Consider the following 24,222-nt stretch of genomic DNA (forward strand, 5'->3'; position numbering starts at 1 on the left):
GTTTTGCAGAACATACATGCTATAGTGAAAAGAATCAATTAAAACAGCATATGGTGATAGACACTGAAGACAAAGATCAGTGCACAAGGTTTCAGTAGAAATTAATCTCCCCAGTGCCAGGTGGGAAACTGATTTCTCAGACAGCACCCTTGAAGTAAGACCTGATTTTTTTCATAAGATACATGCCATCAGGATCTGCTTTCAAGCAGATATGGCTTAGTAACTGTATCTAACTTGTCATGCGGTTGCAATGGATTTCTTTGCAGGACTCTGGGCATGAAGACTTTGGCCTTTAGCATCTCCTTTGAAAGGATGCACTCATTCACTTTCGCTGTTTAAGTTTAATATATTACATTTGTAGAACTTCAGTATATGATTTCAAGAAGTCAAGAATTATCATACTTCATGCTTAGGTTATATATATGTATTAATAATATTTTATTCACTGTGGATGAACTAAGGATCATAATAAGGCTTTAGGGATTTAACAGACCTGTAGATTCAACTGACATTTTTAGGAAGTGCAACAGTAGTTCCTTCTAGTCATCTCTGACTATGTTTAGATTATGAAGTAAATGTAATTTTGGACACACAGGATTTCTTGAGTGTCCAGATTGAGAACGCAGCTGGAGCTGCTGTGGTTTCTTTTCTGTGGAAACCTGAAAGTAAGAGGAGAGACAGGGTTAAACAAAAAAAGTCTTGCTTTCTCATGGACTAAGATGTGGCCAGGGCACACCATACAGACATGGAACATAGGAAGTGCTTTCTACCCCACAGTTCAGATGTAGCAGCAGTGAAGGAGAGAGAATATTTGAGAAGACATTTCAGCCAAGAATCTTTCCATAGCTTTTTTAGGCTTTACTGGAGCATCACTTCATCACCTTAATGGTGAGGGAACCAAACCCCAAGACCACCCCAAAACTTCCCCCCCACACCCCAATCATACAAATAAATGTCATCATTATGCACGGTCATCTTGTAAACGTTCATTAAATTCTCTCTTGGAGCATTATCAAAGGAAAATCTATTATGCAGACAAGCAAAAAGCATTTCTCTGAAGGAAATGGAATGTAAGGATGAGGTATTGAAGTATGCAAGTATCCTTGCATACTTGATCTTGCATACTGGGTTTTTCTAAAGGTAGTTCTTCCTTTTGCTAAAAAGACTTTTTTTTTTTTAAAGCAGTTTTCCATAGTTTCTGCTATTGCGATCATGATTAAAAAGCATACATGCAATAGAAGTACTGTTTCTGTCCCCATCGTGTGTACCTGCTCTATCTTCTGCAATGTAGCACTAAATGGTATAAAATTTATTTGTGCTTCTGAGTAAGTGAAAGCTGGTTTGTGTACTCAGAGTAGCATATAGTCTAGTTATACACAAACTAGCACTGAGGAAAACACCTTTGCCAGGAGAGTCGGTTCTAAATCAGAAACAAGTTTACATATTAAAAGGAAAAGGATAGAAACTCCAGGCTACTCTGTTACAGTAATCAGTGCCTTTTTGGCAACTAGCACATTTTCCCATTCCAAGATCTTTGCCAGAACCTAAAAAGATCTTTCTTCTGGTATTTGCAGAAAGATATAAAACTGATGAGTGCAAAGAGATCCAACATACTAGAATATATACAACAGGGGATTTCCATGTGACTAAACCTAAGTGCCGTCAGGTTACAGCTGGCAGCTATCAAAACTAAACTAAATTACTAATACTAACTTAGAATAATTCATTCCTGTGTCAAGAGAGTTATCAGAGTTCTAAAATTATTAAATATCCCAAAGAAAAAGAGCCCTACATGAGAAAATCTGTGCACTGTTTGTCTGACTTCTCCCCTTGACCACATCAGTTCTTTATCTTAACTTCCACACCAAGGAAGTGGCTTTTTTTTTTTGGTAGCACTCACAGCACTTAAACGGATTTCAGGGCTTGGCACCTGGTCAGCCACTCACGAGTGTCATGAAAGTACAGTACGGTAAACTGTCCTGGAACGCATTCCAAAGATAAACTTGGAATTCTGCAGAACAAAAGTGATAGTATTACCGTGATTTTTCCTGGATCTGTCCTATGGAAAAGTGAGGATGAGGCACAAAGTTAATATCAGATGTGCCGTCAAAGTAGGGCTGAGGAGAGCAAAAACATCAGTATTTTCTCTTTTATCACCTAAATTTACCAAACTGGTAAATCTTGGCAGTTTAATGTCCCTGTAAAATCACAGAATCATAGAATGTCAGGGATTGGAAGGGACCTCGAAAGATCATCTAGTCCAATCCCCCTGCCGGAGCAGGATTGCCTAGACCATATCACACAGGAACGCGTCCAGGCAGGTTTTGAATGTCTCCAGAGAAGGAGACTCCACAACCTCTCTGGGCAGCCTGTTCCAGTGTTCGGTCACCCTCACCGTAAAGAAGTTTTTCCTCATATTTATGCGGAACCTCCTGTGTTCCAGCTTGCACCTGTTGCCCCTTGTCCTGTCAATGGATGTCACTGAGAAGAGCCTGGCTCCATCCTCATGACACTTGCCCTTTACGTATTTATAAACATTAATGAGGTCACCCCTCAGTCTCCTCTTCTCCAAGCTAAAGAGACCCAGCTCCCTCAGCCTCTCCTCATAAGGGAGATGTTCCACCCCCTTAATCATCTTCGTGGCTCTGCACTGGACTCTCTCCAGCAGTTCCCTGTCCTTCTTGAACTGAGGGACCCAGAACTGGACACAATATTCCAGATGCGGCCTCACCAGGGCAGAGTAGAGGGGGAGGAGAACCTCTCTTGACCTGCTAACCACACCCCTTCTAATACACCCCAGGAAATGTATGGTCTTGTGTCAAAACAATTAAAAAAATCAACACTACACATCAAACTAGATGAGACTGTGGTTTCAGCTGAATTTCACTTTGGGCAATGACTGTGACAAAGTGGTTATGTGTGTGAAATGAAATAGTCAGCTTCAATATGTAAAATTCATACATTTTGTAAGCTGAAATGCAGATCCTTCATTTCTCTCTGGCACTATAATTTCAGAGTAAACCCATTTTAGGTTCAAATGCTCTGGAAATTTGATTCAAGATGACTGCGAGTGCTAATCTGATCCCAGAAAGGAAAAAGGTAGAGCAAGAAAAGTTGGTAATAGTGAAATATCGTGCAGCCATGTCGTCATGTGGTAATTTGTGCTTATGCTACCCTCATCAATGCAATTAAATCACCTTTGACTTGCATATCGATGACTGTTTTTAGAAGCTGGGAGAGTGACCAGATGTGGATTTCCTGCTTTCACATTGTATCAGGAATAAATTTTTTCCACTTCACATGCTAGTTTAAATTCTCCAACCATTTGCAGTCTTCTCCAGTTGTTGTACCTGGATTTATACTCTGACCAAATTTGGCCCAAAAACTTCCATGAAAGCTGCAGTCATTTGAACTAAGGTGGATTTGAATTTAGGTAAAATACTACAGATTGCACCTGACTAGATTGGCTTTATAGCCAAATATATATATATATATTTATATTTATATATTTGGATCTATAGTCAAGACTGATGATTGCAGTCGCAGATAAATAATTTCTGCTCTGTAATATCTTAATTTTATTCAAATTTGTTTATTCCATTCAGATTGTTTTCACAATTTTTAACACATTAGTATAGCTTTGGTTCATTACTCACAATGTTGCTTTCATAGCTTTGCAGTGACATAATTTCATTCCAAGATTGTAACATCATACCCCATAGACTCACACTGACATCATTTTGAAAACTTTGAGAGGATGCTTTGTACTATTTAAAGGAAATTAAGCCTAAGTATAAACATTATTGAAATTATGCTACCCTCGTTCTCCCCTCATTACACCAGTGTAAATTAGAAGACATTTTATTGGAACCCATGGAGTTAAATAAGTTTATTTCAGGCCTGTTCATTTAAAAGAATAATCTCTAGTCTTAATTCAAGCAAGATCTGATAAAATAATCTGTCTCTAGATACTTTCCCAATATAATTTTCTTAGTTGTGCATGGAGCTCTGTTGATTTAAAAAACAGGGGATGGAGGTAGAAGGCACTTTCCAAATCTCTGCATCTTACTTCGGGACATCTGTGACTGTTTTCATAATTTTAGTGTTGCCCTGAACTGTTCATATATAAGACTGTGGAAAACAAATCTTGAGACTTTTGTGTTCTTTGTCTATTAGATCTTATCTAAAACCACATGGCCTAATGTTTCCAGCATAACTTAGAATCACAAAACAGAAGGCATCTCAGGCACTTTATAAGCAGCCAACCAATATTGTGGGCTATTTGTGCTTTGCACAGGTTTTCTGAAGTATCTTAGAGAATCCTGACAGTTCTTGTGAAGAAAATCAGTCAGTGATGGTTGGAGGAATGTTATCTGGATATTGCCAGCTCACTGATATTTTTATTGCAAGCCCTTCATCTCTGTTATAGGTGCTAGTAACCAAAAGACTCTTCTCTGAGATAACTTTCCCATAAAAGCTAAAGCTGTGCCAATTCCAGGGACAGGTCAATGTAAGCAGTTATACTGCAGGACAGAGCTGTCAGCGTACTTAGTTCTTGGGACCTTAGGTTTCTTAGATCATGTTTATTTCCTTATTACTGCTTGAGATAAGTAGCGAGGGTTGAAGGTGCTTAATGCAATGTGGTGCTCTCCTGCAACTCATCGAGGGAAAGAGGTGAAATCTGTAGTGGTGGAAACATTCCTACCAGAGAGAGCAAGAGTGGGAGAAGATGGGATTACAGCTGCTGCTACCCTACACCATGAGGGCAAGCAATTGGAGGCCAAGCCTTCGCTCCGTGATCCAGAACTTTTTGGAAGAGACTCAGACTAGAAGATTAGTTTCAGTATATTGGGAATTAATTTACATCTCTATAGAGCTAGATTATGCTGCTTAGATTTCGGGGCAAATTAACTACGTTACTTTTTGGGTGTGAGTTAGCAGCACGTCAACTACTCCACAACAAGTGTTCACATGCAGTCTTTCACCTTAAGGTAAATGTTAAGCAATAGTGCCTGCTGCACTGGAACTAAAATTATATTGCACCTATTTGAGGAATATTCAGGCCTCAGAAAACCGGAGAGCTAGGAGACTGGGGCAAGAACAGTTCCCTGTTTTCTTCTCCTTGCCATTTTGGAGTACTGGATTGCCATGAGGCACTTGTAAAGAGGTGGTTTGCATCCTTCCCCATTTCTGTTCTTGTTCCTTTGTGCTTCCATTCTTTGGCAGGTTTTAATTTTCACTCACCTATAATGCAGAGAGCATATTTCCCTAAAGCTGATAGGTTGTGGAAAGTGAAGGGAAAAAACCATCCTGTAGAGGAAAGATGGAAGAAAATGGATGGATTAAATTATTGAAATGTAACTCACCCTTAAACATAAATGTACCTCAGTGGTGTTTACTAATTCTTGTTGATATTAGAAGAGGTTTTATAAGCAATATCCTCAATGTAGCCACATCTTAATGAGTCTTTTTCATAGAGAACAGTATAAAGGAATAGTTTCCTTCTAAATATATTTAATGATAAGACTAGACAATAACATGTAGCCTTTTGAATTAGTCAGAATAAAAGCCCAATGAATTTCTTTACATCCCTATTCTAGGATCACTAAGCAACCAAGGACAAATGGCTTGATGTCTGGCTGGCATATTGTATTGCTTTTAAAAGCTTTTTAAAAGAACATTAGTTCTTTGGCACTGGAATAAATGGACTGTAAGCATATTATAGCTCCTCTTGAATAATTTCTGGGTTTTGGCACATGATCTCCTCAGGCCAGTGTAGCCACATGTCTGGGGCTTCCCCAGTTTTAGATTTCTCACTTTAATTAAACTTTGTAACTATCATCATTGCAATGCATTATGTTGGTGTTGTTCTTTAGTGTTTGTTTGATTTTTTTTAATTTTTATTTTTTTAATAAGCTGTAGTCACAGTGAGATAGGGGCTTAGTGCACCTTGAAGTTGTGCACTATAGCTGCTGCATCTTCCAGCGCATGTAGGTGGCTAAATAATTATAAGCACAGACCAATTTCATCTGCAAGCGTTCAGCGAGGAGTCATGATAATGCATGTGTTAGTCTTAAAATCTGCTTTTAATTTCAACCATAGCTACCCTCTGACTGGTTTACATCAGTTATTGGAAGCTGTACTTTCTAATGGTGATGTTTTATCCACATATATTCAAAGATCCTATCTTTGAATAGCCAGCAAGCCAGTACACAGAAGAAATGGAAAAAATAAGTCTTGTTATGCCCAGCCTAGAGACTTGAAGTATAGAATTACAGTATATTTACTTCCTGAAGGTCACGCAAAAAGTATGTCTTAGAGCTTTTAATTAAACCTACATCTCTCTCATAAATTTGAGGAAGTGAAATGGTATTATAGTCATTGTATATTAGTTACTCCTATGGGTTGGATCAGACACCCCAGCACTCTGCCAGTCCTGAAAGTTAATGCCATGAAGAGGTAAAAAGTCTAAGTAATAAAGGCATTACTGAACTCTTCCTCAAAAAAGTTCTAGGCAACTTCTGCACCTGAAAATGTGCAGGTTATTCTGAGAATGTCCAGAAAAATACAAATGTTACTGGCGTTCTCTTGTTGGGGCTCTCAGTGCAGGTTGCTTTGTAGGGTTTTTTGTTCGAGTGTTACTGTTGCTTTCCTGGGAAAAGATGTAATGAAATAACTTCATATGTAAATTCCAAAGGCAGTGACATGTCAATATAGCACAGGTTAAAGGCGATACAGGGATGCCTCCAGATGCAGCAGTGAACATTGTGGTTGTGAGAACTTCCCTTGGTACAGCAGCAGGTTTTTCTCGGTGGATATCTAAGCGCAGACACACAGCAGGAGCTGTTGCCATCAGCTTCAAGTTCAGTATAACAGTTCTTCTGTGGTGATTGTTACTTGTGACACAACTCAGCTTGTGGAAATCAAATATGTAGATACAGGAAGAGAGAAATAATCTTTTTCAAAAATCTCTTTAAACCGAAGGTAAGCCTGAATGGAAACTGAAAATAGGGACATGCCTACCCTTTCAGGTATCTGTGCTCTAAAAACCAGGTCTGTGCTCTGGCCTAAACCCAGAGACAAGATTCTTCTCTGTTTCCAGTGATCAAACAGAAATGATATTTTCTGTTCCATCCTAGGAGCATACAGTCTTTGTGGTCTCTATCTCACAGCTAAGACATAAGGCATGCTGCCAGCCTCCTTTCTCCAGTCTATACACCACCTCAGACTATTGTTTTTCCTTTCGCTTACTTGATAGTATCAAACCAAATGAGGAAGGTGCTAATACCAAATGAGCTCATAGACTGCAGAAAATTATGTAAAGACAAGATACTGGTTATGCTGATCAGTGCGGAAGACCTCGACAACGTGAAACACTTTTTAGTTCTTCACAAAGATAAATCTGCAAACATAAAATATATGGCATTCAGTTTCTTGTAATCTGTTCAGGTGTCTGGAAATTTTTAGTTTCTGTTAGTTTTCATTACACAAGCAAGTGAAAAAGTTCTATCATTTGTGAGGTCTTTACTTGCCCTGAACATTTTTTGTTCCTTTTTCCTCGTGCATTTAATTGATTGTGGTGTTTGTCTGCCTCCTAGTGATTTTCTTTATAATTGCAATACTGATGTGTGTGGGTTTGGGGTTTTTTTTTGCATAGGCCGTGCAAAGCAATCGCTTTGTATTGTGATGACTGTAGGCATGTAATTTTTTATTTATTTCTCAGAAACACATAACAGTGATGCCCTTGAGAGACTCATTAATGAACAGATGAGCGTGATCCCATACTTTGTCATAATTTTTTCTTCGTGTAAGTGATGGCTGATGCTATCATACCTTCCTGTTGCTGACTAGGTTTTTAATCTTGTGACTCAGTAAGACATCACACTATCCTAAAAGTGACTTCATCCTGTGTGTGGCTTTTTGCTACTGCAGGCAACAACATTTTCTATTTTAAGTAATGTTGTATTTGAAGCACGGGATGCACAGCTATGAAAAGTAGCTGTTTCACTAAAAAGGGATGAAAATAAAATAGTTAGAACCAGATCCAACTGTAAAAAATCCTGCAATTTAGGAATTCTGAATGAATTACTCTGTTATATGTCTGTTTGTTTAAAGGTTAGGACAGAGTAGTGATATATTTGCAAATCTTTGGTTTGTAGAATAAGAAAATGGGGTAGTTCTGGTTTATAACTTTATTAACATTATATGTTCTGGTTTTATTCTGCAGTGAAGTCTGCAGGACCTAAACAAGACCAGCTCTCTCATGTTAGACATCATTGTAAAAACTCATACTAAAAGCTGATTCTGTTTACATTTTCAGATGATCAGATTAAACAAGGTAAGTGGAAGGTTAGTGAAAGAAAAAAGAGTGTGTTCATGGAATTAATTTCTCAAGGTCATGAAGAAGGTCAGTCATACAAACTGGAATAATGGCCAATCATGCATCCAGTTCTTGATCCATCTTGTCTCACTGACTGGCTTGGACCTGAGGTCTGTAAGAAGCTCAGAAAGTCAGCTAGGAAAAACGCTTGAAAGCACTAAGCGTTGGGGTTATGCTTTAATGTTGCGCTTTGTAGTTTGTTTTTTTTCTTCCAAAGTATTAAGACTTTGGACTTAACACATTAAACTGAAATACTAACAGCCAACTTGAGGATGTTGCCATACCTATCTCACCTGAAACTAATTTTGAATATTGGGTAAATCAAAATACCTTAAAAATAATTTTTAAATTTATGGGTCATGATTTTTACCACTAAGGGAGCTGGCAGCATCTTTATTTCAATAGGAGGCAAAAGATGGACATATTATTTTTCAACACAACATGGTTTCAACTGGAAGAAAATCCAGACTTGCAAGCAGGAAAGGAATGAGGGGACCAGAATGATGGGAAGCAGTGTGCACTGCCTTTAGATGCTGGTGGTTTAAAACAGCCGCTAGTGAATCAAAGTCTACATGAAATGCAGTTCAAACTCCCATAGTTTGAGGTAAGGTAAGGGATTTCACCTTCTGGCTCTGAGCAATTGGTGTTCATGAATGCTTTATATCAGTATCTCTCTATGATAGGAAAAACATAATTACAGATACTGAACGCTTTATTTGGGTAAAAATGTTTTCAGCTACTTTACTCAAAGGCTTTTCTGCTCAAGGACTTTCTGATCTCCACAACACACCTAATTGTCACATGCTTTAAGTGGAATGAATGAATTTTAATAATGAAATTTCCCTTCTTTTTCCACTACGCTTGTGAGAAACCGCATTCAACTTGGTTGCTTTTCTGTACTTAGGGTAAGCTCCTGCTGCAACACTGCTTCTGAAAGCATCCTTTTACATTTACTGTCTATAGAGGTCAGAGCCTGTCTTTTCCACTGTGGAAAATAGTGGTTTGGGGAAAATGGCCTACAGTCACTTTTGTGACAAATATTACAAAGATCACAACTGCAGGAAAATTATTGCTAGGTCTGCTCTACTGGCATCCCTGAGGATATGAATGCACAATGAAGGAAGCACGTTAAACTTTTTAACTCCAGCTTTTGCACTGATCTTGCATACACTTGAAAGTAGCTGTTTGAAGGAATTTGGAATATTAAAAAGAAAAAATCCAGGCAGAGTTAGGGAAATATATGGGTTGCTGCAGTTGGATGCATGTGATAAGTCAAATCAATTTGTGCTAGAGTTATACCATGTTTGTGTCACTTATCACACACACAGCACTTCCATAGGCGGGCAGTAAGAAGAATTCTGTAGATGAAGATCGAGTCTTTTCATTTGGTTGTGGGAAATGTTTTCATTTGACTGTTTTGAGGCTGTTATTTAGGAAATTAGGAGAGACAGAATGAGTCTTGAGAAAATAGCTAGAAAACAGATGGCACTTTAGGGTTCAAAAGAACATTTTCATGTACTTCTGCAATGGTATAACACGAGCATGTTCACATGCAACCCACGCACATTTGCATGGTGAAATCTTAGATTCGCTGAATTCAGTGGCAAAATCTAAATGGATGAAAGCTCTGTGCACGAATACACTCTGTAAATGACTTAATATCCTTAAAGGAATGTAAATTAGGAGAATCTTTATAGTCTGGGTAAAATGAATTCCTTTTGTACTTAGAGAGGTTTCTGTTTTAAATTGGTGAACTATTTATAAGCGGAACTCATATTTTTATTTCTCATTAGATCTCTAAGTCATTCTGAGTGGTATCTCACTGCTCCAATATACAATTTCAGTGGTATTCCTCGAGGGGTAAAAACTTACTTAACTTTAGAAAGTGAGACAGAATTGTCCCCTTAGCTATTTGTTTTTAAGAGAGATTTTCCAAGGCTCAAAATGCTAATAGAAACATTAACTACCTACAATTAAGAAAATTGTTTTTTTTTTAATTCAAAGGTAAGAGTAAAGCCTTTTTCTTCTTTTTAAGCAATCACTCATAGATTTATTTTGGCAGCCTCTTGCTTATGTTTTTGCAATGATTTTTCTGAAAGACAGTCTTCCCTCCCCCCAGTATTTGATCTTAGTACATCTGGTTTTCCATGTCTCCATCCAGAAACAGCATTTGCCAGTTTAGGCTTTCTCTTTCACTTAACCTCATAAACTTTGCCTGATTTGTTTTCTGTATTTAATCTGTTTGCCATATCATCTCTTCTGCTGAGCGTTGCATAAAATATTTCTTATGAGTCAGTGTAGCTAGAAGCAATGAGATGTCTGTTAAATATCCCACATTTCAGTTGATAGGGAATAGCTCTGCTTTGTGGCTGGCCCCCACATAAATGTCTGGAGGGGATGCAGCGAGAAACTGTCACCCTCATTGCCCTCATGGTCAGCCAGGTGCAGGGTCTCACCCAAAGTGCTTGGAATTGCACAATCCCTTTACCTACAAATGCCATTCTGAACATGACTACCACATCTAATTAATTTTCCTTGACAATATTCCTCCCTGTCCAAGAAATAAAAGCCTCCACTTATCAGAAATTCACTTGTCTCTTAATGAATAAACAAGTGTGTTTACTTCTGTCTTTACTGAGTCATTTCTCGCACACAAAGTGCTCGCCTACGCAGGGTGCTTTTTTCAAACAGCAACCGAAGTCTAGTGTTAATTAGACACCAAACCTGTACTATTCCCAAATTCTATAACATTGTGTCAGACAGAAACTAAAAGTAAGGTTTGAGGGAAAGTTTAATCAAGAGTGAGAATCCCAAATGTCCAAACTCTCATGTTATTTATAGCCTGCCATGCTGGATTTACGTGGCTGTGGTTTCACCCTCTAAGCCGATTCCTGGCTTCTTCAGGTGCATGAAAAGTGGCTAAACTCTTGTGCATTAATGTTTTATGCCATTATACCAAGCATATTCACTTCAACTCTTGCCAAGAACAAAAAGAGGGAGAAGGCTGCATTTTTGCAATGTGAAAGGGGAAAAATTCCAGTTTTCTCACTTGATTATATCTCTTGCAGAAGGTGAGACATTATTTCATGGGTTCTAAGTATCTTTAATAGTAGAATGACTGCGGAAATGCTACTCCTCAAGCTGAGACCTCTACACTAATTAACTGATTGCTCCTCAGTGCCTCAGGCTGAATGAGATCTTCCCATTCATTTCACTGTGCAAGTGGACCTTTCTTCTTTCTTATCCCATCCCTATAAAATTCTCAGTTCCCCTGACACCACTTTCCATATGTGTCTTTGTATCTCAGGTCCTGATGTCAGGTATCACAGGCAATTCTCTTGATCGTTGCTCCATAGTTTCAATCTCTACTGTCTCTTCAGATGACTGGGTGTCAGCTAAAAATCATCTCTATGCTAGATCCCATAATTTATGGGATAATGTTGTCAGTCACACTTCCAGTTTGTCCTTTGTGTCTTTAAATTGTCTTTCAATAGTTTCAGTAATTACTGTTAGTTGCCCTGAGATCTCCCTCTCCATCCTTCAATATTCCATGTCTCACATCAGTTCAGGGTTTCAGTGTGCTGCTTGGTTCTTGCTTACTGTTAGACACCTGCTGAAAAGAAACTTACTTTCCCCTGGCTCTTAATTAATTACTGCTGTCTCTAATGTTTCAGTGGGTGTTTCTGAGTCACCCATTTGTTATCATCTCATTCACCCCCCATCCTGGGACACCCTGTTTTCTCCTCTCCCATTCTGTCAGCACCCTGCTGTTACTGTATTTCTGATAAATCCACAATTGCTGATCTTCATTGTTACCAATGTGTGCTGTTAGATTAGATTTACAGGAGCATTGTTTTCAGCAGTTGCTGTTGCCCCTATTGGGAGGCTGTGTGCTGTTCTAGTACGATCTTCTGCTGAAATACCAAATGGAAAAATCATGCCTGCTACCAGTGTAAACATGCCATTTGCCTGTCCTCTGACTGCTTAAATGGAGGTCATGGTCCTAGTTATCCTCTGTTATTTCCCTCAGATTGTGTGAGGCTTTAGTCATCCAGCATCCTATTCATTCTGTTTTCTTAGACACCCTGTGTCTTCATGCTCACAGAGATGTTTCCTGGCTTCTTTCGGACCTTTATAAACTGCTCCCTTTGAGCAGCTGTTTGCCAGGATGTAACTAAGAAGTGATCTCTGCTTTTCCACATATGTACTTCAACTAGGGGGAAGCTCTAGGAGCAATTTATAAACTCTTCCCCCTTGGTATTGGGTTTCTAACCAGACTGCATGCTAGTTTGCTGAACTGTGACTAAACCTAAATGAATTTTTGTTTTCATTTTATATTTAATAACAGAGGAGCAGGATTTAGCTGTATGTAAGGGTGAAAGGCAGACGCTTGAGATACTTGCTAGTACTGTCCCCAGATATTTAAAGGGTTAAACAAGTTTCACTTGCCTTCCTGCTAGGGGGAATTTACAGTCATGTATGAATTGTATGTCACTTAGGCAGTGTTAGAGCAATTTAACTTTCTTCAGGAGGTGACGAGGTAATACAGGTCATACCAACAAGGTATGTTAACATATGAAGCCTTTGTTTTTGAGCTAGAGCAGTCTGATTTCAGTGGAATCACTAGACACTTATTTTTGTACCTCTCTGTCTTCAGCAGGACACAGATGTCTTCAGTTCCCAGTTGCATCATCAGCCCTGTGCTGAAAATGTGACACCTCATAATAGTGTTTCATAAGCACTATAAAGAAAGAGTTTTGACTGATAAGGTAGTTTAATAACTTGGATAAGTATTGGAAAAATAAATTGAAAAGTTGTGAGGTGGAAATCTCAAATGAGGTCCAAAGATCCTCTAACAGGAACTTGCAAATGGAATAAAGAAGGTTTGAAATGAAACTTAGTCCCAAGAGGCAAAGGTGTTCTCATGTCAGGTCAGCTTTACTTACCCTCCTTTTGCTGAAGTTTTTCACAAGAAGGAGTGTGTTTGCAAGTGGAAGCAGTTGCCGAATGAATAGTTAATGGATGGACAATAATGTCAGTCTAGAAAAAGGAGAAATCAGCATGCAAGCAAAATGACTGACTGATCAATTAAGTAAGGATGAGTTGGGTGAAAGCAACTCACTTCATACTCTAAATGAAGAGACCTTTCTGCAGTGTGATTTAGCAAAGTAAAAAAGTTGATGTTGTTATGCATCTTTTCATAGAAATATCTGTGAGATGAAAAGGAGAATGAGAGGGCTGCTTTGTAAGGAGTGGATTTAGTTACCAAAGGACATGGTGGGTACAGTTTTAAAGCCTTTATCCTTGGGGCTTTTTCAGAAAAGAAAAAAAAAATTACTTATTTTAGCAAAAAGGTCAGGTTCAGATTTCAGAAAAACATGACCCAAAAATACATTTTCAAGAATTGGATAAATTCCCATTGACTTCAGTAGGAACTGGATCAGCCACTTAATGAAAATGTTATGTAACTGGTGTCATTCAGTTTATGAAATTTCATTATGTTTCCCCTGAGACCTTTTGGTGTATATGTTAGTTAATCTGCTAGGAGACCAGGAGTTAACATATATACCTCACATGGATCATTTTAATATCAATGTTTAAGTATTTTGAAGCTTGCAAGCATTATGCTGTAAGTATTGTTAGTGAGCCTTCTGGTTTTGTGGCAAAGCAAGAATGTTTCATCATGTTTCAAACACTTCTCCCTGTGCCGCTTGAAGATTGACATTTTCATGTCGATGTGGAACACTCTTAAGAAGTCAACTTCTATTATCACAATAAAAACCCTGTAAGCAAGGTAGGATATGCAAATAATACAGTCAAATAATTTAATACCTGTAATGGCCACGTTTATTACACAGTATTGAAGAACAAAACTTAGATACAACTCTGGCTTCCCTCCGAAGCCAAACTTCCTCAGTCAGACTGGCAAAGGCCTAAACTGGCAGCATCATTTTGAGGAATAAGAGTTCAGGCTAGCCAAGTCTCTAATCTTTTCGCTAACATCATCAAAAAGAAGACATGTTACAATTGGGCAATGGCTCTCGTGTACATGTACAAATGATTATTTAGATGCCTCTTGTATTTGCATACACAAAGTCTGCTGCTTCTTTTGATCCTAAACAAACCTTGAAAAAATGACTCAATGAATTATAGGTGTCCTCTGATCTATATTTAGTGTAGGGCCTGGTCTATATATGCTTTGAAGGCTCTATTGGTGCAAGCCTCTATGGCTGCCTCACCTGGAAAATCTATCAGGCTTCACTGTATCACCAGCCACTGAAAAACATTTCAGCTGGAACTACACTGGTACAATTTTTTGTGTCACCTATTTAAGTCAATACTTCTTTCCGTTCCCCCCACCCTTTATGTCAGTCAACAGACACGGAGAATAAGTGTGGTGGTGTTGCTGAAGTGGTTGGGAACTTTATTAGGCTCTACATGAAAACTGAGCTCCTTGTTCAGTGAGAAATATCACTTGACACAAAGCAATAAAAGTTATTCTGCCCCAAAAATGGAGATTTAGGGATTCTGATGAATGCCTTCATTCTGGGTTTTTTTTTTCCCCACCATTAATATTTACTATAAAATCAAGAATGTTTGCATTTGATTTGTTCTGGGAATATAGACTTTAACCAACGAAGCTTATAAATCTTTTATAAAGTATCATTCCATCCCATTCTCTGTTTATACAACACAGTGTAAGAAATCGTTTCAATAAACTGAGTGGATACCTGTTCATGTATTTGATACAGCCCAAGATATAACGTTAAAACAAAATTCTTTATAATTCAGAAAGTGTGTTAATTATAAAACCAAACTCTAGCACAGCTAGAAATATTGTGACAAGCAATTAGCGTAAGCTCTTGACATCTTTTTTTCAAGCTGAGCTTTTTTATAATGCTTTTTCCAGCTAAGTGAGATTCATTTAGTGTGATTTACTACATATAAATCCCTGAAAATGAGAAGGAGATGTTAATCCAGCGAGCTGTCTATTTTCTATGTCATTATCATGGTGTCTGCAGAGAGGGGAAGTGCAGGCTCCTTTATTGGGGTTTTAGAACGACAACACAGAAACTCAGCGGAGGTCCCTAAACACATCCATATGTAATGACTGGAGTGATACAAGTTGCATCATTTGGAACTTTTAAAGCTACTACACATAATCCAAAACAGTTTTGAATAATCCTATATCAAGAGCAGGGCTAGGCAAAATGTGACTTAATGAGGGATGCCAGGGGAAAATGAGGAGTGCATTTCTCCTGTTTCTCAGGTGGGGAAAGTGGTTTTTTTCCCCTTAATACAATCAGATCATAGGACAATTCAGGTTGGAAGGGACTAATATATTGTTGCCTGCCAAAATACACATTAATGTCCTGTAAGTAGATTACTTCAGTGTGGATGAATAATTAATATCTGGAACTGGCTTCATAATTTGCACTTTTTCAGATTTGCAGAGTTGAGGTTTAATTTGAATTCCTTAGATGTGCACTTAGGCGCATAAGTGAGTTCTTAAAAGTCTAAAATAAGCTTTATGTTTTATTAGACTCAAACTTTTCTCTAAGAAGACAACACACACAAATTCAATGAAAAAAGGAGAATGAAAGCCAAGAAAAAGAATAGTTGGAGGGAAGTTTACTAGCTTTCCAGCTGGAAGCTAATTTTCTTCCATATCCTCTTGGGAATTGCTCTCACAATCCCTTGTGTCCATAAGGATGAACTCTATGTATGTAGCAGCAGTGATGCCTGGTATAAAATGTATGCTACAGTGGCTGTAAACTTCTTAAAATAGGAATGCATCTAAATCTAACCTGACTGGTGTTTAAGTCTGATGGTACTGCAGGATTTTGCTATAAATTTTACACTGAACACTAGAGATGAAGTTGCATAATCTCTGCTAACAAGGTACTTTTAACATCTGTAATTGTGGCTTGCAGCAATTAATCAGGAGGCTATTACACATTCTTGATGGTGTTTTCAGGTCACTGAATTCTTAGGGAAGTAGAAAAACTCCACATAGCAACAGTTACCTATAAGTTTCTGAAAATTCACTTCCCCATTTGAATGTATTTAGAAGACTTGGTGTAAATGCCTCCGCCTACTACTGCATTTACTGCACGGACATGTACTGGAAATGAGTAAACTGTCCATATGATAACATTGATGATTATGGAAATATGAGGTTGCTAAACATGACTACTAAGTACCGCTAATCCACGATCCACAGGGCAGCACTGCAGCTCTTTGTCTTTTGTCCAAGGACCTTGCACTTGCTCATGTCAGGGCTCCTCAAAACCTCCATGGAGCAAGTAGGAATCCTAACTCCAGTCTGCTGCTGGCTTGCCCCATCAGAGGCCAGCCGCTCTCAGCACGTGTTGCACATCTGTGTAGTTTCCCTCAATTTCTTTTTTTATCAAACCCATTTTCAGACCAATTGTTAAACCTTTATCAGACCAATGGTCAGGGCCCATTCAGCTGTCCTCATTGTCATCTTCTTGGCCAGCCCCCAGTCATCACCTGTTGGAATGGACTGTTAGCATTACCTGTTAACATGAGCTTTTCTATGTTCTGGGATGTTAGGGATGTTTAACTGATACCGTTGGAGCTTCTGTGAAGGCAAACAGCTAGACAGGCTTCTGTGCACATTGTCAGTCTTTCACGGAGTCTTTCTCAGGGCCTCACCGGCCGAGACCTGGCTCCACATTAAATGATAGATGTGGGAATTTTCAGTGGCCACCTTCAAGAGGACCTAGGTAACTGCTAAGCATTGGAATTGCTGGGGATTTTGAGGACTAATTTTGCTGGCTTTAGAGCTTTACCATTAAAAGTTTTCGCTGTGAGAAGGAACAAAATTTTGACACTTGATGACATGAGCCTTATTCTCTGAGGCAACAGTGTCTCAAGTCCCCAAATAATACTTTTTCCTCTTCCATATAGATATGCACACCAAATTCCAAGAAGATTTCACCTTCTGTCAGTCACACACAGAGCCACAGGCTGCAAGATCTCTCCTAACATCAGTTCTTCAGGTCACAACTAGGAAGATGCTGAGAGAGACCACAGTCTCTCGTATGGAAGAGATGTCCTACTCCATGAAAATGTCCACATGAGCTATGCCCTGTGGAGTAATTTGCCATTACTTGACAATACCATATTCTAGATACAGGCCCAGAGACTCTCTGGGGAAGGCTGACAGCCCAGATCTGGGTCCCTTTCCTGGTCCAAGTTTCGTACCCGGCTCTCACTTTTTTTTTTGGCCAAGAATGGTTAGTGAACAATGCTGAGATTTAAGGAAGCCTTTTTTTTTGCATAGACAGGCAGGTGGATCATCAACATAAATGGTACAGACAAGCTGGAGCAAAATGATTCCTAAATAGCATCACCTGGGGTTGCAGCAAAATCATAAAGTAGAGGTGCCATGTCGGAGGGTACTGTGTGTCTACTCACCTTGGGCCTGGAAGCCTGCAGTGACGGCGGCGAGGCCTTCCAGCTTGCTGTGGGTAGTGGTATGACACAGTGATGTGTCTTAATGACACTGGGATTTCCTTAGCGTTGGCCTGAGATGTCTCTGGGGTCAGTGTGAAAATACATTGATTTAGAAGACCATTTCGTGATGTAGTTCTGAACACCTCTCAAAGAAGTTCCCCTAGATGCTAAGATATGAGAAACAAGGGTTGTATCTACTGATGAGAATGAGTCTAAGTGGCTCATATTCAATAAAAATTAATTGAAATGTATTTGGTTGTTCTCTTTCCCATTCTCATTCCCGTTTCACTTTTGGAGCGCTAAGTTTTCTTTGCACAGCCACTGGTGTGATGCACTGCGTTATTTTGCCAAACACCTTTGGATTTTATAGTCAATATTCTCTCAGTATGTAGCCTACATTGTTTCTGAAGTTGGCCTAAAATCACACCAGCTCCAGGCTATGATTTGCTTTAGGTTGCTGCGTTTGGCTTCCAGAGCCCAGCCCACGTTCCTTTCGAGTCAGTAGGATTCTTTCCGTTGGCTTTTGCAGTACTTGGATCAGATCCGTAGTGTGTAATTCCTCCTCCCGCTTCCCCTCCCCTCCCTGAAATATTCTTTAAGGAAGTTATAATCTGAAAAGTAACAATATTGGCCCAGATTTTCAGTTCCTATAAAACAGAATAGAGTTTTTTCAAGTCAGTAAAACCATGCTCATTTACATGAACTTAATATCTTTCATACAGCCTAATACCTCTTTAATAAGCCATGAAGCTCTTTAAACTTATTTATGTGAAAACCAGAACCGTTTAGACTATATTTCACTTTGATGTCAAAGTCCTATGCAATGACAGCTTAGTTCACCTGACTTTTATTGACTATTTTTCATGTTATCTCTTGATACCGCCTTAATGCATCCCAAAACAATCTACAATTTCTCCCTCTGCGATGCTATTTTCTAGTCATCTGGTTTCTCATGCTTGCTTCACCATAGATTCAACTTAAAACACAGATTCTAGAGAGAACAGCTTTAGTGACAGTCCTGCTTCAGACACAACTGAAATCATGAAGATTTATGGCAATCGTAAACATACATTGGATTTTATTTTACAGAAAGGGTTTTCTCCATTTCAAGTGGCTGGATGGCGGTGTGAAAATACCTGTATGCCATGAATTTACCTACACTGAAAACTGACTAATAAACTTTATTATTGCAGAATCCAGCTTTTTCTTTTTCAGAGATCTCATGCAATGGAAAAGCTGAATTGGGTGGATCATAAAATCTGAAAAGTTTCATCTTCAGCTAAAGTATGTTGGGGAGGAAACTGCTTTTTCAGTTAGAAAGTAGAGCAAGTGATTTTATTCTTTTTTTTGTTTGTTTTCTTGGTGAAAAATCCTTTATACTTCCGTGAACCTGGAGCAATTCTAAAGCTAGCAGAATTATTCTGGGTTTGTGCTGGTGTTACTAACATCAAAATATGGCTGTCGGAGCGAAATGGGGCTTTTGTGGCACAGTGCAGCATGAGCAAAGACTATATTTAGGTGTAGGAAAACCCAGTCTCTATAGCAAGCAAGAATTCAATGAATTTTATAATAGTATAATAATACAAAGAGAAAGAAAAAAGAGGGGAAAGACAGAAGATGTACATTTAACCTGAGCATCAGGAAATAACATACAAGCAGAAGGTTTTATTTGTCTGCACAGTAGTCCCGAAGGGAAATGGAACCAAATATATTTTTTGCTAACTTTCCATTCCTAACTCTTAATCAAAAGTCCAGATACTAACTGCTCTTGGAACGTGAACCCCCCTGCGACAATATGTGGAAGCTGAAATTCAGCAGCAGTTAACTCCTTCCCACAGCAGCATCACATCTTGTAGTGGATCAAAGTTGGGCTTAAAATGCTTTTATGTGAAAAGTTTTTGGGGCACTTCTCAAATGCTTTTTTAGGCACTCAAAAAGGAGCAAGTTGCTAAATAAAATTCTGTAGAGACTGTTGTCTCAAGGCCATGTCACCATTTGAACTGCAGTTTTCAAACTTGATGTAAAAACCATTTGCTGCTTTCATGATATATTGTCCAGCCTAAAGACACGATTCATCTCATACCGCTGAAGGCTGATCATGCCATTCAGTTCAAAATGAAGTCTTGAAACTAAAACACAAAGCTGGAGAGGAAAAAGTGGGACTGGCGAAGATGTGAGTCTGATTCTGCTTTCACACCCATGTGAATCTAGAGAAAATCCTCACTTGTGTATAGCTATTGCAGAGGCTAACGCTCCTACATCCCAAAGCAACAGCACGGACAGTCTCAGTAGCTGAGATGTTAAACTAAGAGTACTTGAGTGTGCTCTCATTGGGATGGATCAGAAGTAACTTTGTTTTTCAGTATCTGTAAAACTGAATTGACTTCCCAGTGTTTCACATAAAAACCAAAATGCAGAAACAAGAACTCCCTTGCATTGTTTTAAATGAAAACTTTCAAACAAGATTTCATCTGCAGCAACTTATGCAAATGAAGAGTTGATTCTTTATCAACTTACTCTGATTTTCACACTTCAGAAAGTTGTACAGCTTTCCATACTTTCTTCACTCCAGGTGAATCTCTCTCCTCGTGTAACAGAAGTCAGACAACATATTTTTAGGCTGAGGTGGGGTGTTTGTTGGTTGGGGTTTTTTTTAAGAGTTAGATTTTTGCCTTTTATTATCTGTGATTTTGTTTGATTGAGAATTTTTCTTGTTTTGTTGTCTATGCTATGTGTAATAATCTGAATTGTGCTGTGTGACAAAAGGCTTATGTGCCACATAAGTCTCAACTGCAAATACTGCCAGTCCTCGAGGGAGTTTTGGACGTGTAGAAGAGGCCATAGACATGTCACAGCCATAAATCCAAATGTCATTACCCAGACTACGCTAAACATCTTCTAGAGTGCCTTTTACAGGGCTAATTTTTAATTTCTGGCACTACAGCTAAATCATGTTTAGCATTTCATGAGATGTACTAATCAAAGCATTTTTCAATGCATGATTTATGATGTGGCTACTATAGAATATGCTGCTTTATGATACCGCACTGGTATTTACTTGACTGTTCTGCGTGGAGAACCAGAGGAGAGAAATTAGTGAAATTGCCAACTGAACTCACAGGTGCAGACACGGGAGAAGTTACACTGGTACTTGGTGAAAAAATTTATTTGAGTTTAGGCAGAAAATGGGTGTGGATCTGGAGGATATACATTAGAGATAGGTACCTAATTTGGCAGTTAGACACCCCTCTCAACCTGAAATTCCTTTGTAGGTCAAGCCCTAGTGTTGCTAGGATAAAGGCAGTAAGCGTAAGCAGTACGGAGCTGTCCCGCTAGTAAGAGCTTGGGGACTTTTCTTGTATTTTCTTTCACAATTCAGCATAAATTCAGGTATCTCCAAGCAGTTCCAGATACATTATTTCTGATGTCCCTCATTAGACTAATTACAACATTAGGCTATTTTAGGTAGAATGTATGTCAGCAATACCAAATTGTTAAACTAAATGGTACTTCAGTTTCTTAAATAACTCTTTTGATATTTGGGGAGATAGATTGTTTTGGTTGTTTGCCCTTTACTACTCCTTTTACACAGATCCCTATCCTATAAAGAAAAGCCAGTTTCAAGACATATAAAATGGTGTCTTTACTAAGATATTTTCAAAATATTAATCTGAAAAACAACCATGTTCTCTAACATGTTTATGCTAAACACATGAAGAACAGGATCACTTGGTGCTAAATGACTAGAAAAACTCGTAGCATTGTTTACGTAAAATATGAAAATCTTTACTTTTAAATGCTATCTCATGTTCTGACAGTTTTTAAATTTACTTACTAAATTCAAATAAAAACCATTCTACTATTTCTTTTCCTTTCCTTTTATTACAAAGCAGACTACTAACATATGTCTGTGACATTATGTCACAGTATTAATTTTAAGTAAAGGAAGCACAGCTTCTTCCCATAGAAAAAATGTGATTTCCCAGTGAACGGTTCCCTCTCAAGAGTTTTTGGCTTTTTTTCCTGTATATGTAATTTCAGATGCTGCACAACAAACACGTGATGGTTCGTGTTGGAGGAGGATGGGAGACTTTTGCAGGTTACTTACTGAAGCATGACCCCTGCCGAATGCTGCAGATCTCCCGAGTGGATGGGAAAACTTCTCCAGTCCAGAGCAAGTCTCCGACCCTCAGGGACATGAATCCAGACAATTATCTGGTTGTTTCTGCCCATTACAAAACCAAGAAGGAGATTAAGTGAAATAAGCTTCTCATGTGATTGGGACTCTACATATGTAGGTCCAAATTTTTTTCTTAAGTGTAGTAAATTTAGTTTATGCTTTAAAAGGACTTTGGAAAATTTAAGACAGACTGGAAATGGCAGCCCATTTTGAAGATCTTTGAATTGTAGAACTATTTATTTCTAGTACTGTATCTTTTATAGCAAATTACCCTTGATAGACTAATTACTACAATCTGATAAGAAATAGACATATATTTTTAGCCAAATTATTACTCTTTAATATGTGAATGTATACTTTAGAGTTACATAAAGGAGTGGATCCTGTTAATGGAAGAAAATACACAATACAATATATTTGTATGAAAAATCTTATTACATTGAATCCTTGACTGTTAGGCTAGTTGAAAAATATATATGCAGGTGGAAAATGAATATTTGTGGAAATTATTTGGTAATGCCTCTTGAAATGAAATAAAAAGTGACTATTTTTATGGGTTGCATGATTTTCTTAACCAGTAGGATATAAAGACTTTGCATGCCAAACGACTTCCCAAAGTGATTACTTTAAAAAAAAAAAAAGCCCAAGAACCCCCCCCCACACCTTCTACTCTTTAGAGCTAAAGACAATGCTAAGTGTTACATTATACGTAGACCCTTCCTGTTTTTTACAAAGCTGCCCAATATAGAAGCGTGGGGAAGTTGAGAGGTTGCCCCTTCCTCTGTCAGACAATAGAGATGGTCAGTTGTACTAGTGGGGTGATGTACCCACGAAGGGAAGTAGTGGAAGACGCACAGCCTTTGACCCAAGGAGGAGCTTCAGGAGCTGCTAGTCCCTCCTGAGCCACAAAACAGGACACTGTTCTTGAAGCTGAGCTTTTCCTTCCCCTTATTTTTAATTGGTTGGTCATGCCAAATGTGAAATATTCATTACCCTGTCAGTAGAATGATTCACGTTCTTGTAAATCATTCACACACCTCTAAATTAGCTAAAGGCATATGGGGCTTAGTTCATTATTTTGGCTACTTTTCTATGTTTATATTTGGTAATTTATGTGCCTTGTAACATCCTAGAAAAATCATTTTATAGGATTATTTCACTGACTGTATAAATTTGAGCAGAACTCAGTTGTTTCATTACAAATGAAATAAAATTTTTAAAAATACTCATACATTTTGAAAGTCTTATTTATTATTTGTGATCTGTGTTCCTGGACTTTGCCGCTACTGACTGGATGCCTACAATACACAGTACTGCTTGCTAACCTAATCATGAGCTACGCGGTGAACGGGGCAAGCATTCACTTACTACAGATACCACAAATACACAGATTTTTTTTGAAAATTAGTTTTCCTTTGCAGGGAAAGAAAAAAATTGAAAGCATGTTTGAAATAATTTTTTAAGTACCAACTGGTGTTTTTCTGTATTTTTTGAATTTTAATTTTAAAACATATCCTTATGATCTGCTCCTGTGGTCTTTAAAATTAACAGCAAAATATCTGCTGGCGAGACCTTCTTCTTTCATGTTCTGTGCCTTATTAAAATCAGCACGTTGTATCTCACTTCTGTGGAACCATTCTACCTCACCGCCTAAAAATATCTGCTAAATACAAACAGTTCCAAATTGCTTGATGCACCATACTAAGTAGCAGTACCTAATTCCAAACATGTTTTTAGAAAGCAAAATTGCAGCCTTTTATTCTTATTTTGAGGCATTTTCCAGGAAGATTAAACATATACTCAAGCAGTAAATCCTTTGAAAAGCCATAGGAAGACCCAGTTCTCGTAGAAGCGACATATGTAGCCCTTACGGGAGCAGCGAACAGACCATAAGCAACATTACTTAAAAAAAATGCAGCACAGCTGAAAAAAACATCATCTTAATATACACACTGAGAGGTCTGTTTTCAAATGAATGGAGAAGAAAAAAAAACCACTTGTGAAAGTGTCAGATGTTTATTTTGAAATAATGGTTACTTTTTAAAACGTAAATAGTTGTATTTCCATCATCCAAGATTAAGTTTGCATTACCATGATGTTTTTTCTTTAAAATATTTGCAGGTGTTTACATTAATAAATAAGAGCAGATAATTATAAAAAAAGTATTTTTAGGTTTATC

At 38.2% G+C, this 24,222-nt stretch overlaps 1 protein-coding gene across 1 annotated transcript in view; it reads left to right on the forward strand.

Moving 5' to 3' along the window:
- GAS2 (growth arrest specific 2) overlaps nucleotides 1-22,226 on the forward strand; it is a 90,804-nt gene extending 68,578 nt beyond the window's left edge. The window contains exon 8 of the mRNA XM_068399592.1: nucleotides 21,905-22,226. Within this exon, the coding sequence (XP_068255693.1) occupies nucleotides 21,905-22,123 (219 nt within the window). The 3' untranslated portion in view covers nucleotides 22,124-22,226. The remainder of the gene's footprint in view (nucleotides 1-21,904) is intronic.
- Nucleotides 22,227-24,222: the final 1,996 nt, after the last annotated feature.

This window comes from Nyctibius grandis, chromosome 4 (genome assembly GCF_013368605.1).
Source record: "Nyctibius grandis isolate bNycGra1 chromosome 4, bNycGra1.pri, whole genome shotgun sequence".
NCBI lineage: Eukaryota > Metazoa > Chordata > Aves > Nyctibiiformes > Nyctibiidae > Nyctibius > Nyctibius grandis.